Raw genomic sequence first — 14,174 nt, forward strand, 5'->3', positions numbered from 1 at the left:
ATTAATATTTGTATTATAAAAAAATTTAAGCTCTGCAAAAGTATTTAAAAGAAAAGATTTACATATGCATCTTCAGTTCACCTGGTTAAAAAATGTCTTCTGTGACATTGAAACACAGCTGTGTACATAGAATACCACACAGTCTTCTCCATGTGATTTAAGGCAGGAAACAGAATTACTTTGCCGTGGTGCAGTTGCTGAGGGGATATTAATATTAGACAGGGATGAAACAAGAGAGCTTGTCAAGGAACACAGAGCTCCTCTAGAGAAAGTGATCTAGTCCAGTGGTTTTCAACATCATTTTTATCATAGATCAGTTAAAATAGTTCAGATTTTTAGGTCAGCCAACTGTGGTGTTGTCTCTGATATTAATGAGCTTTGACTTAAAACCTAAAGAGGGGCTTTGCTACTATTAGCTGTGCAGAGGTGTTTGTTGGCCACTTGTATATCTTTTTTGGAGTCCTTTGCCCATTTTTTAACCAGATTGTTTTGTTGTTGTTGAGTTTTAGGAGTTCTCTCTGTATTCTAGATATTAATCCCTTATCAGATATGATTTGCAAATATTTTCTCCCATTCTGTAGGTTGCCTTTTTACTCTATTGATGTAGCATCTTTTGAAGTACAAAAGTTTTTAATTTTCGTCAAGTCTAATTTGTTTATTTTTTCTTTTATCTGTGCCTTTGGTGTCATGTCCAAGAAATTACTGCCAAATCCAATGTCCTGAAGCTTTTGTCCTACATTTTCTTCTAAAGGTTTTATTGTTTTAGGTCTTATAGTTAGTAGAGTTTTGATCCATTTTGAGTTAATTTTTTGTATATGGTGTTAGGTAAGGGTCCAATTTATTCTCTTATATGTGAGTATCCAGTTTTCCCAGCACCATTTGTTGCCAAGACTGTCCTTTCCCTATTGAATGGTCTTGGCACCCTTGTCAAAAAACATTTGACCATATATATGAGAGTTTATTTCTTAGCTCTCTATTATGTGTCATTGGTCTGTATGTTTGTTTTTATGCCAGCACCACATTTTTTTGATTACTGTAACTTTGCAGTAAATTTTGAAATCAGGAAGTGTGAATCCTCCAGTTTTGTTGTTTTTCAGGATTGTTTTGGCTGTTTGGGGTTCCTAGAGATTCCATATGAATTTTAGGATGGGCTTTTCTGTTTCTGCAAAAGACGTTATTGGGATTTTGATAGGGATTGCATTGAATCTGTAGATCACTTTGGGTGGTATTGACATTTTAACAATATTAAATCTTCCAATCCATGAACATGGAATGTGTTTCCATTTATTTATGTCTTCTTTAATTTTTATCACCAGTGTTTTATAGTTTTTATTGTTCAAGTCTTTCACTTCCTTGGTTAAGTTAATTCCTAAGTATTTTATTTTTGATGCTATTGTAAATGGAATTGTTTTTGTAATTTTCTTTTCAGATTGTCCATTCATGTATAGAAATGCAACTTTTGGGCTTTTTTTATTTTTGTGTTTTTACTTTGTATCCTGCTACTTCACTAAATTTGTATATTAGTTCTAACAGGTTTTTTGTGAAATCTTTGGAGTTTTCTACATATAAGATCAAATCATCTGCAAACAGAGATAATTTTTGCTTTTTTCTTTCTAACTTGGATGCCTTTATTTCTTTTTCTTGCCTGATTGCCCCAGGTAGAATTTTCAGTACTGTGTTGAACAGATGTGGCTAAAGTGAGCGTCCTTGCCTTGTTCTTGATCTTTGAAGAAAACTTTTCAATGTTTCACCATTTTTTCACTGTGGGTTTTTCATATATGGCTTTTTATTATGTTGAGGTAGTTTTCTTCTATTCCCAGTTTTTTTAGTGCTTTTATCGTGAAATTATGTTGAATTTTGTCACATGCTTTTTCTACATCAATTGAGATGATCCTGTGTTTGGGTTTTTTCCTTGATTTTGTTAATGTGGTGTATTACATTGATTGATTTTCTTATGTTGAACCATCCTTGCATTCCAGGAATAAATCCAACTTGGTTGTGATGTATTATCCTTTTAATATGCTGCTGAATTTGGCTTGGGAGTATTTTCTTGAGGATTTTTGCATCAGTGTTCATAAGGGATATTGGTTTGTAGCTTTCTTCGCTTATAGTGCCTTTGTCTGGATTAGGTATCAGGGTAAAATGCTGGCCTCAGAAGGAGTTTAAAAGTGTGCCCTCCTCTTCAATTTTTTGGAAAATTTTGAGAAGAATTGGTGTTAGTTCTTCTGTAAATGTTTGCTAGAATTCACCAGTGAAGTCATTGAGTCCAGGGCTTGCTTTGTCAGGAGATTTTTGATTACTGATTCAATCTTAGTAGTTATAAGTCTATTCAGATTTTCATTTTCTTCATGATTTAGTCTTGGTAGGTTTTGTTTTTCTAAGAATTTGTCCATTTCATCTAGGTTATCCAATTTGTTGGCATACAGTTGTTCATAGTACTCTTTTAATCCTTTTTATTTCTGTAGAATTGAGAGTAATGTCCTCACTTTCATTTCTGACTTTATCAATTTGAATCTTCTTTTTGTTTTAATCCATCTACCTAACGGTTTGTCAGTTTTGTTGATCTTTTTGAAGAACTAGCTTCTGGCTGTAAATTTCCCCCTTAGCACAACTTTCACTACATCCTATATGTTTGAGTAGGTTGTGTTTTCATTTTCATTCATCTCTAAGTGTTTTCTAATTTCCCTTGTGAGTTCTTCTTTGATCATTTTGTTACTTTAAAATGTGTTGTTTACTTTCCCCAATATTGAATTTTCCAGTTTTCCTTCTGTTACTGATTTCTAACTTCATCCCGTGTGGTCAGAGATGATACTTTGTATGATATTGATAGCTATTTTTAAAAATCTGTTGAGACTTTGTGGCGTAACGTGTGATCTATCCTGGAAAATGTCCCATGTGCACTTGAGGAACATGTGTATGCTGTTTTTGGGTAGAGCAGTATCTGTATATGTCTGTTGGATCTAGTTTGTCTATTATCTTATTTAAATCCTTTATTTCTTTACTTACCTTTTGTCTGGTTGTTCTGTCCATTATTGTGAGCAGGATTTTGAAGTCTCCAAGTATTGTTGTAGAGCTGTCTATTTCTGCCTTCAATTCGGTCGATTACTGCTTCATCTATTTTGATGGTCTCTCATTAGGTGTGTAAATGTTTATAATTGTTACATCTTCTTGCTGTATTGAACGTTTTATTAATATATAATGTCCTCCTTTGTTTCTTGTAACCTTTTTTTATTTAATGTCTATTTTTATCTGATATGTGTCAGTCTCTTTGGGTTCATCTTACCTGGAGTTTTTTAAAGCTTCTTGGATGTTTATATTCATGTCTTCCATCAAATTTGGGAAGTTTTCGGCCATTATTTCTTTAAATATTCTTTCTTTGTCTTCCTTTCTCTAACTCCTAGGACTTCCTTGATGCGTATATTGGTCTGCTTGATGGTGTCCCACAGATCCCTGAGGCTCTGTTCATGTCAGTCGTTTTTCTTTCTGTTCCTCAGGTTCAATAATTTCTGTTGTCCTATCTTCAAGTTCACTGATTCTTTTTTTCTGCCTGCTCACATCTGCCTTTAATCCTTCTAGTGATTTTTTTTTCATTTCAGTTATTGTACTTTTCAGCTCCAGAATTTCTTCTTAGTCCTTTTTAGGTTTTCTCTTTTTTATTGATATTTCCATTTTGTTTATATTTCATTTTCTTTATCCACATCTTCCTTTTGTTCTTTGAGCATCTTTAAGACAGTTATCTGTCTTTGTCTTTGTCTAGTATATCGGCTCTCAGGTCTTTTTCAGAGACAATTTCTCTTGATTTGTTTTTTTCCTTTGAATGGGCCATACTTTCCTGTTTCTTTGTGTGCCTTATGATTTTTCTGTTGAAAACCAGACAGCTAAGTCTAATAATGTGGTAACTGTGGAAATTAGATTCTCCCCCTTCCTTGGGCTTTGCTGTTTTTTTGTTATTGCTTTTGGTGTTTTTTTGTTTTGTTTTGTTTTTCTTAATAATTGGCACCTGAGCTAACATCTGTTGCCAATCTTTTTTTTCTTTTTTCTTCTTCTCCCCAAAGCGCCCCAGTGCATAGTTGTATATTCTAATTGTGAGTGCCTCTGGTTGAGCTATGTGGGATGCTGCCTCAGCATGGCCTGATGAGCAGTGCCATGTCCACACCCAGGATCCGAACTGGCGAAACTCTGGGCTGCCAAAGCGGAGTGCATGAACTTAACCACTTGGCCATGGGGCCTGCCCTTTGGTTTTGTTTTTTTAATTGCTGTAAGCTGTCTCTGTACCTAAGGTCAGCCTGGGGTGTACACTTAAGGTCTTTTCTGAGCCTTTGCCTGGGCATATGTGGTCACTTTCAAATTTTTCTCATATCTGTAGTTGTTTTTGAATGTCCTGGTATTTAATATCTGACTCCAAAAGGGGGGAAAAGAGAAAAATGAAGTGAAAGGGAAGAACACTGACTCCTTAATTCCCCTGGAAGCTACTTCAGCCAGAGGAGGAGGGGCTGGCAACATTAGGAGGAGGTGCAACAACAATGACAGCCTGCCTCTTTGTTTGTACTGTTTGATCAAATGCAGCAGTCAGCGATCAGAGCACAGATCCCCAGTATTTGTAGGAAAGGGTCCTTTTTGCCTATCCTGGCTCCCACAAGCTGTGTGCAGGCTGCTCCAGGAACCGATGCACAGCTGCTTGTCTCCTGGCTGACGGTGGGGTAGCTGCTACTGTGCTAAGAGCTGAAATTGACCAGAATTAACCACAATTTGCTTCCAAGTTGTCCCTAGGAAATTGCAAGCCTTCATTAGATTCCAGAGTTCCAAATTAGTTACACCATACAGATTCTGCCCGTGCATTGTTGTCTAGGTGCAGAGACAGATTCCTGATGCTGCCTCCTCTGCCATCTTCCTAGAATCCTCTGCAGTGCAGTTTTAATTTATGTCTCTTATTCGACTGGGGTTGCACTTCATTCCATATATTTATATCCTATACTATTTTTTCTATTGGGTTATTGTTTGCTTTTTGTTAGAGCTCCGTATATACTTAGCTGTTTGTATATAAGTTGCACATATTTTTCATATTTTGTAATTTGTCTTTTGATTTTGCTTATTGTGGGCTTTGCCATGTGTAAATTTTCTATATTTATGTGTTTGAGTTTATCCAAAGTATTTTACATAGTTAGTTTAGTCAGTAGTTCAACATGTACAAAAGTATGTTCAACTTTTGCAAGAGGATATGAGAAATTGGTAACATTGATTGCTTTGGGGTAGCTACAGTTACCTCTCTGGGTTATGGGGGTCTTCTTTTTCTTTTCTTTTTTCAAATCTTTAATAACCATTAGAACAAAAAGAAGAAAAGCAAACCAAAACCTACAGCAGAAGCAAGCAACAATATCCCAGATTCCAGTAAATCGGTTTCCATTCAAGAGGAGCAGTCTGCACCTTCCTCAGAGAAAGGTGGTATTAATGGTTACCATGTCAATGGTGCCATCAATGATACTGAGTCTGTGGACTCACTCAGTGAAGGTATGGAGATGCTTTCAGTAGATGCTAGAGAATTGGAGGACCCTGAGTCAGCCACGCCAGATGTGTTGGAAAGAACAGGTGAGTTTATTAACAGATCTTTGAAAAGTTACATTTTGTTGAAAAATACAGAGACTTCCTGGTTGAGAAAGCATCAATAAATTAAATCTAGTTAGTCTTTTACTTTTGGGGTTTTGTTACTTCTTATGTGAAAGAGTCACATTTTGCAGTTATCAAAGGCCTAGAAAAATATAATTCTTGTTCCATTGTCTCATATTTAATTTTAGTCTAAATCAGTCTGATGGAAATCTAACTTAATAGTCCCTTAGTACTTAGATCATAAGATCATGTTTTTTTAATTGCACACTTACTGAGAAAAATGTTGATGTTGATATTATTCTAAGACCCAGCACAATGAGGAATATATAATAATAACTGTAATCCCGTTGCTTTCATGAGATGTAGACTGTTGCTTTTTTTTGTCTCACATTTGTTTTCTAGTGAAGAGTTAAGATTAGTGTTAGTTATAAATGCATATATTTTGTAAGCATTTCAGTTTGTTTTATTAACCATTTTGTTGAGGGCTCTGGGAAGATATTGGGAATCTCTCTTTTAAAATAGTTTTTTAAATGACTTGTTTGTTGATGCAGCTCCCCTTGCTCTGTTACTGCTAGCCTTAAAAACATAATGCCAGTTCAAGAATTATGCTGTACTTTTTAGATGTTCTTTGATTGATTAGTTCGCGCACAAACAAAAAGGCTCAGTGAAAAATATAGCACCTAAACTGACTTCAAACAGACCAGTGATGATGGCTTCCTTTTTTTTTCTGAGCTAGCTTTCCTTTCATTTCCTTACTCTTTGCCCTTTCTATTCCCTAAAGCTTTTAAAACTCTTCTTTTCTTGGGACAGCGTAAAACTCTTTTTTCCTCAACATAACTTACAGAAGCTAGCAGAAGTTGGTGATGTTGACTGTCTTCACCTCCTTGTGCCCAGAACTACAAGGAAGCTACCAAGGTACAGGGACTGAGCTAGGCTGCCTAGAGCTGGGTTAGCACAGGCTCCTCCTCATCTTCACTCAAGATGCCGCCTAGGGCTAAGCCAGATGCTGCTGATAGCCTCGTCCAACTGACTCTACTCTTTGATCTATTTTGTCAGTTGATTTTGTTCACAGCCTTTTAAGAGGCATAGTTTTGCCTCAAACATTTTTAAATTTTTTCTTTGTGTGTACTTAAGACTGCTTGATTGATTACCTGTAAATTTTGCTCTAAAATACTGGCCTCTTTCTTTGACAGAATCCATGCTGGAGAATGGTGTCTCTGATTTTGAGTCCAAGTCTTTGGCTATGCACTCTACTCAGAATTTTCAACAAAATAGGAATGCTGCCAAGTCCCTCTCAAGACCTACCACTGGACTTCAGTTTTCAAATCTGGGGATAGAAGATGTTCCGCTCTCCTCCACCAACAAAAAGTTAGGTAAATCAGAGGCCTCTGTTTGAGAGAAAATAAAAAATGTGTGTTTTTGACTAAAGAGGGCAGATTATCTCTTTGTTCCCATAGATAAGGTCTCTGAAGGGCAGCAGGTAATATTTTTTCTGTTTTCTAGGCAGTGACTACTCTGCCCTTTCCTAATTCTGTGTACACAGTTGGAGTTAGATAGTGGTTTAGATGCTGTGCAGTCTTGTTACAATGATGGGGCTCCTTTTGTGAATGAAAGTCAAACGACTGCCAGGGTGACTTTCCTACTAACGTTAACCTGTTTCTTTTATTTGCTTTACTGCAACATTTTTGTGCTGTTTCCTTCATTTTTACCTTCTGATTGACTCAACAGTAAAAAGCGCTGCCATCTCTGACATGACATTTTAAAGAAATATTTTCATTTCTCTTCACAACTTCATGCTCTTACTGATATCTGTCAGACTCCAATTTTAAACAAGGTCATTTTCTCTTAAGTACTTAGCATTGACTGATGGTAGCTCTTTGCTTTATTTTTTTATGATTATTATTAACTATAATAATCATTTAAGGGGCTGGCCCTGTGGCCGAGTGGTTAAGTTCACGTACTCCACTGCAGTGGCCCAGGGTTTCGCCAGTTCACATCCTGGGCGTGGACATGGCACCGCTCCTCAGGCCACATTGAGGCGGCGTCCCACTTGCTACAACTAGAAGGATCTGCAGCTAAGATATACAACTGTGTACTAGGGGGATTTGGGGAGATAAAGCAGAAAAAAAAAAGATCAGCAACAGTTGTTAGCTCAGGTGCCAATCTTTAAAAAAAAAAATCATTTAAGGGGCTGGCCCTGTGGCCAAGCGGTTAAGTTTGCATTCTCCACTTCAGTGGCCCAGGGTTTTGCCAGTTCAGATCCTGGGCACAGACATGGCACCGCTCATCAAGCCATGCTGAGGTGGCGTCCCACATGCCACAACTAGAAGGACCCACAACTAAAAGTATGCAACTATGTACCGGGGGGCTTTGGGGAGAAAAAGGAAAAATTTTTAAAAATCTTAAAAAAAAATCATTTAAATAATAGAGATAATAGCCCCTCTGAGTGTCATACATCTAGGCATGGTGGTCCACTCCACTAAACAAATGAAACATAGAAATGTAAAAGACACTTGTAACCTGTTGCTCTTTATTGAGTTATTTATTCCACATGAGCTAAATTTAATTAATGAAGCTCTCCTTTTTCATCTTTCTAGCATTAAACCCTCAGCTTGGTGCAGAAGAGTAAGTCTGAGAATATTCAGGCAAGCAAAAATAAAAGCACAAGGCTTGAAAGCTTTTAGGTAGATTTTAAAAGAAATCAAGTTGAGATGAGGAAGAAGTTAAATAAAAAATTGAAAATTTGTATCTTGGCACATTATATACTTTTTAGACCCATGGTTGCAGCTATCAATTGTATATGTAACTTTGACATTGGTGAATATAGAAAGGTTAATAGAATTCTTGGAAACGGTTGAAATGTGTTGGGTAGGTAAATGTATTTCATCTTTATCTACAAAGTTGGGTTACCCACATATGATGCTTCAAACTATGCTACAGATAGAGAGCTTTATCAACTCTGTAATATCTGCATGGTGAATTATGTTCTACTAAATGCTGTCGTTTAGAGAGTTTTGAAAATTTGGTACCTATTCAAATAGTTTGTTTTTTTTTTTTTTTTTGGTCTTTTTTTCTCTGTGTATCATTTAGTTTTGAATAGTTGCTAAAATTGCTTTCTTCAAATTCATTAATCTTTTTTTTAGCAGTTTCTAATCTGCTGCTAATCCCATCCGGTGCATTTTTCATCTCAGACATTGTTTTTTATCTCAAGAGGTTCGCTTGGGGTCTTTTAAAATATCTTCCATGTCTCTCCTTAATGTGCTTATGCTTTCCTCTCCCTTCTTGAACATATGAAGTATCTGATTATATTAGCTGTTTTGATGTCCTTATCTACTTGATTTTACATCTGTGTCATTTCTGCATCTGCTTCTGTTAATTGATTTTTCTCTCCATTATTGGACATATTTTTCTGCTTCTTTGTATGCCTAGTAATTTTTTTATTGGATGCCAGATACTGTGAGTTTTGCTCTGTTGATTTCTAGATATTTTTGTATTTTGTTAAATGTCCTTGTGATTTGTTCTGAGACTCTTACTTGGACGTAGTTTGAGGCTGCTGTTAAGCTTCGTAGGTAGAACTGGAGCAGCCTTTCGTCTAGAGCTAATTCTGCCTCATGACCGAGGCAGCACCCTTCCAAGCGCTGCGCCTGCTGCCCCGCTCTGGCTGGCGGGAACATTAAATACTCCTGGCCTGGGGGAGCTCTAGGAGTTGTTCCCCCTGCTCCTTTCCAGTGTGTCTTTTACTGTCTCGGGTAGTCTCCTCATAGCTGTGCACTGAGAATCCTCTGAAGATCTCTGTACAACTCTCTCCTCTCTGTGTAGCTCTCTCCTCTCCATATTCTGCCCTGAGAATTTTAGCCACCTTGTCCTCTCCAAATTCCCAGCTCTGCCCCTTCAGTTCAGGGAGACCGCCAGGCTCAGTTTAGGACTTCTCCTTACATTGTAGCCTGGAAACTCTTGTGGCAGTAAGTTGGGGCAATCCTGGGCCTCACTTCTTTTGTTTCTGTTTTCTGAGGGGGAAAGTACTGCCTATTGTCCATTGTTTGAAAACTATTGTTTTATGTATTTTGTCTGTGTGTGTGTGTTTAGTTGTTTAAGACAGGAGGGCAAATCCAATTCCTATTACTCCATATTAGCCAGGATACTTATTTTTTTTTAAATCTATGAAAACATGAGTTTTTTGTTGAGGAGGGTGGCCGTTTAGGAAACATTCTTAGTCTGCACAACATTTGTTACTTTACACGCTTAAATGTTCAGATCCAACTTTCAAGTTACCTATGTTCCCTTTTTTTTTAATTAATCCTTGGGTTTTTTCCCAAGGTTCCAATATTGAAAAATCTGTGAAAGACCTCCAGCGTTGCACAGTGTCTCTTGCACGGTATCGAGTCGTAGTTAAAGAAGAGATGGATACTTCCATTAAGAAAATGAAACAAGCTTTTGCTGAATTGCAGAACTGGTAAGTTAAGTTGCATTTGATATCAGTAGCACAAAAAGGATCATTTATAAAGATGGTCAGCCATTCACCAAGTTCTTTAATTCCTGACTCTTAACTACTCTACATAGTGGGGAGAGACTTAAAGATCCTGTGGTATATTTAGCTAAAAATCCTAAGGTATATTCTTTTGGACACAGTGTGGGAATGAGTAGCACAGAGAATCATAATGCTCCAGAAATGGGCCTGAGGTTAGTATTGTTTGGAAATGGACAAATAATTATAGAGTAGATCATACATTATTTCTTTAGGGTCTATGTTTTAAACCAGGAACCTGTAATCAATGGCATGCTGTTTTTGAACCCAGTTATAAAGTAGAAAAGATCTGTCTTTGCTTTCCTACCTCCTTTTATCCTTCCTAATGCACCCCGCCCTAATGGTCCCTTCTGTGCCCTATTACTAAACATTGATTTGTTTTAATTTTGTGTTTTTTGAACTGTGTTCTAAAGAACACTCATGTCTTAAAATATGTTAATATGGGTTCCATAGAAGAAATAGGGTTCGGTAGTTAAAGAGGTATGAAAATACCTTTTAAAAAAATTTTACTACTAGCCTTCTCAGTGCCTTTTCAATGCTAATATGCCTTGTAAATCTAGAAGAAGGAGCTATGCTATGCTGTTTCTTAAATGTATTTGATTATAGAAACTTTTGGGGGGAGAAGTATATTTTCTAGAGCATGTAAGCATTTTAACCATTAGATATGAAAGTGTTAACTAATATTTAAACCATAACTCCTTTCTGGCAGGTATTTGCATTTGATAAGGGACTTTTTTGAAAATAGAAGAGCTCTAAGGACCAAATTAAATAAAATGGTGGGCAGACAAGCAGCTAGGTTGATGTTTATGGATTTAGGACTGTCCACTCCACTTATTTGTAAGACTAGCCTGGCCTGAAAAATGAGAGGAAGTGTTCATTGTCGACGAAAATAACCACAATCTATAAATGAAAATTTGGGTGAGTTTATTCTGAGCTGAAATCTGAGGATTATAACCCGGGAGAATCTTTTCACAAAGGGACAGAGCACTCCAAAGAAGTGGGGGTACACAGGGTAGTTATATACCCTCAAAGAGGGTGTTTCACATATGATTGAAATGTCCCTCCCACAATAGTCACAAGATTGCCCTGTCAGCACCACACTTGGTGGGCACAGCAGGTAGTGGTCTGCTATCTCGAGGGCGTAGCAGGAGGCAAATCTGTTGTCTTGAGCTGGGTGGTCATACGTGGGGTGCCACAAGCGATCAGTTCCTAGCCCAAGGAAGGACGCTTAATCCTTAAAGAAATGCCAATGTTGGGAGGGGAAGAGAAGTTGCACCTTTATCTCAAGGGCTGTTGTTCTTGCCATGGGGAATCTCTAAAGCAGATATACAATGCATGCTCAACGGCCACGGCCACAGCCACGGTCAGGCCCTTTTGGAAAGACAAGGTCAGGCCGAATTAGGTTTACACAAAATGGCTTCCTCATATACTCCAATATATCCTATTACTTGCCATTTTTATTTTTCATCATGAATAGAGAGAACCTACACCACTCTTCCTCCCAACCATCCATTTTCTTGCCTGTCTATGGACTGTTCTCTTTGGTCGTATTCATCCGTGTCTCTGTAAACTTAGTCTGGTGACTTCATGCCCCAGCAGACAAGAGAAAGAGGAAGTGTGGGTAGCCTCGGTCCTCCTGTACTGTGGGATGAAGAGGGAGTGAATTAACAAAGATGTAGAAGAAAGCCTCCAAAAAGTGGCTGACTCCTACTTTTATCATTTGCAAAGTGTAGAATGGTCCAGTAAATCATCACAACCAGAAGTACTTTCAGGATAGATAATTCATCTGCTAGTCTACCCATGCTTTGTCCTGAATCTTGAGTTTCCCTTTTCAGGTTTTATAGCTAGAAGCTTAATGTCACATCTTCTGTTTTTCTTACATACATTTTGCTCCAGCCAGATTACTTGACTCAAAACTTAACATTCAGATTTCCTTTTCCATATGCTAGTTAATGCCACTTTCCCAGCCTTAAATATGCTCTCCTGTATCTTTGTATTTATTTAAATCCAACCAATTCTCTCAAACTCACCTTAAAATAAGCTCTAACTTCTGGAAATTTTTCTAGGTAACCGATTTCTCCTCTTTCTGAACCTCTGGGTGGAAGTCCATGCCCTTTGCCCTGGATTATTATCATATCAGATACTGTTGACTCATTTGGAAAAGAGTAAAGAGCTAGAGTAGGTCATCACGACTTTGCCTTGATAAGCCTCTGGTCTCTGTAACTGTTTAGCTTACTGATTACTTAGCCACAGGATCTGATTCCATCCAGAGCCAGTCTGAACCAGGAAACTTAGTTCCGGGAGAGAGATTTGTGAGTTCCTGTTGACTTGGCACCCAGCCACAGGGCAACTCCTTTAATAAATGACAAATGAAGTGGTTTCCTGCCTGGGAGCTGTGTGTTTAGGACTGATCAGCAGGCATAGCAACCAGGTCAATTTTACTTGAGGAAAGAGATCACCTGCCCTTTCCTGTTGGTGTAAAACCCTATTCTCTGGCTGATTGGGTTTTTAAACAGCTTTATTTCATTGCCCCTTGGAGTTACTACTTCAAGATATAATTGGCAGGTGAGCTAACTCCGTTTGGCACTGAACTAGAGCTTGGGGTTAATGTCACTTAGGAACCCATTTTTTTGTGTTGGTTATAGTATAAAGGAAAAACGAAAGGTTCTAACAAATTTGCAACAGTAAGGTTTCATTACCCCAGACGGGGAACTCGGGGGACTACTTAGATAACTGCTTTCACTTTGAGGCCAAATGAAAGCTGACACATACCTGTGGGAAGGTAAAGGCAGAGGCTTTCCAGTGATAAAACTTAAAATCTGCTCTTATTGGTGATCTAGTAATAATCATCTCTAGACCCAAGTTTACTTTACTCGTTAATTAATAAAATTTGTCTGACTTGCATTGTTGGAGCTATTAGTTGACTTAAGTTTAAAGCTATTAAGGAGCAGGATCTGGAGTGGAACATGAAGCTGGAGTGTATAATCTACTTTGAACACTTGTCATAAAACGTATTGGTGAAAAATGCCAACAGGATACATACTCAGCTTGCCTTTTAAATAAAATTTTCTATTTTATTGAAAGTCAAAAGGTACTTATTAAGATGTAAGAAATTTGAGATTCTATAACACATAAAGTCAATGTAAGTCTGTGCTTAAGATTTTGAAATTTTTCATAGCTGATTCCTGATTGACCTTAGAAAAATTACTTCCTTTTATTTGAGCTTCTCTTTTCTTCTTATATTAAGCTACCAGTAGTCTTAGCAAAGGCTTTTAGATCCTTAAAGTCCATATAGAGATGCTGAAAATTTAGGAATAATTTTGTGAACCAAAGCACTTTCAAAAATGTCTAAAAAGCATAGAAAGAAAGGGATGGGCTAATATAATAATGTGTTATCAAAAATGTACATAACACTCCATAGTGTTAAATTATTCTTCAGTTTTTACATGCTTAGTACATTAATATCTTATTTCTACTAGTACTTACCTCCGTGGTTCTCACTGTTCTTTGATTTAAAAATTTTACTCTTGAACCATCTGTGAAAACAGCTAATAACATAGGAAGATTACTTTACAGTTTACCAAACATGTTCAAGCATATTATCTGATTTCTTTATCGATATTTCTGTCCTATGAAGTAGGAGTTTTTAATTCTACTTTACTATTAAAAGGGATTTGAGTCTTAGGTTAAGCGACTTACCTAACATGACATGGTAAGTTGCAGGCTCAGTATCCGAGTCTTTGTATCCTGACTCTCAGTAACCTATGACCTTCATCCCATCCATCATGATGCCTCACTTCCCAGCTAAAGCTTGGGAAGAAGGCTAGAGACTCTTGATACATGTCACATGTATTATTTCCTCCTCAGCTTAAAGGCTATGTAACAGAAACCCCACTGTAGGAGAATTTAGGGAATAAAGAATTTAGTTGTTATGGAACAGGGTTAGAATGAGGAGGACCAGGAGTTTGACTGAGCCTATGAAAGCCTTTATAAGTATTTTTTTATTTCAATAAAATAAAGCTACAAGAAGGAATATTTCATCCAA

General features: G+C 37.3%; 1 protein-coding gene across 1 annotated transcript in view; it reads left to right on the top strand.

The window, feature by feature from the left end:
• The window catches only part of SPATS2 (spermatogenesis associated serine rich 2), a 131,807-nt gene that overhangs the window by 103,467 nt on the left and 14,166 nt on the right, over positions 1–14,174 (top strand). The window contains 3 exon segments of the mRNA XM_044755712.2: positions 5,325–5,586; positions 6,798–6,977; positions 9,922–10,057. Of these exon segments, the coding sequence (XP_044611647.1) occupies positions 5,325–5,586; positions 6,798–6,977; positions 9,922–10,057 (578 nt within the window).

The sequence above is a fragment of the Equus asinus genome, chromosome 22 (genome assembly GCF_041296235.1).
Source record: "Equus asinus isolate D_3611 breed Donkey chromosome 22, EquAss-T2T_v2, whole genome shotgun sequence".
NCBI lineage: Eukaryota > Metazoa > Chordata > Mammalia > Perissodactyla > Equidae > Equus > Equus asinus.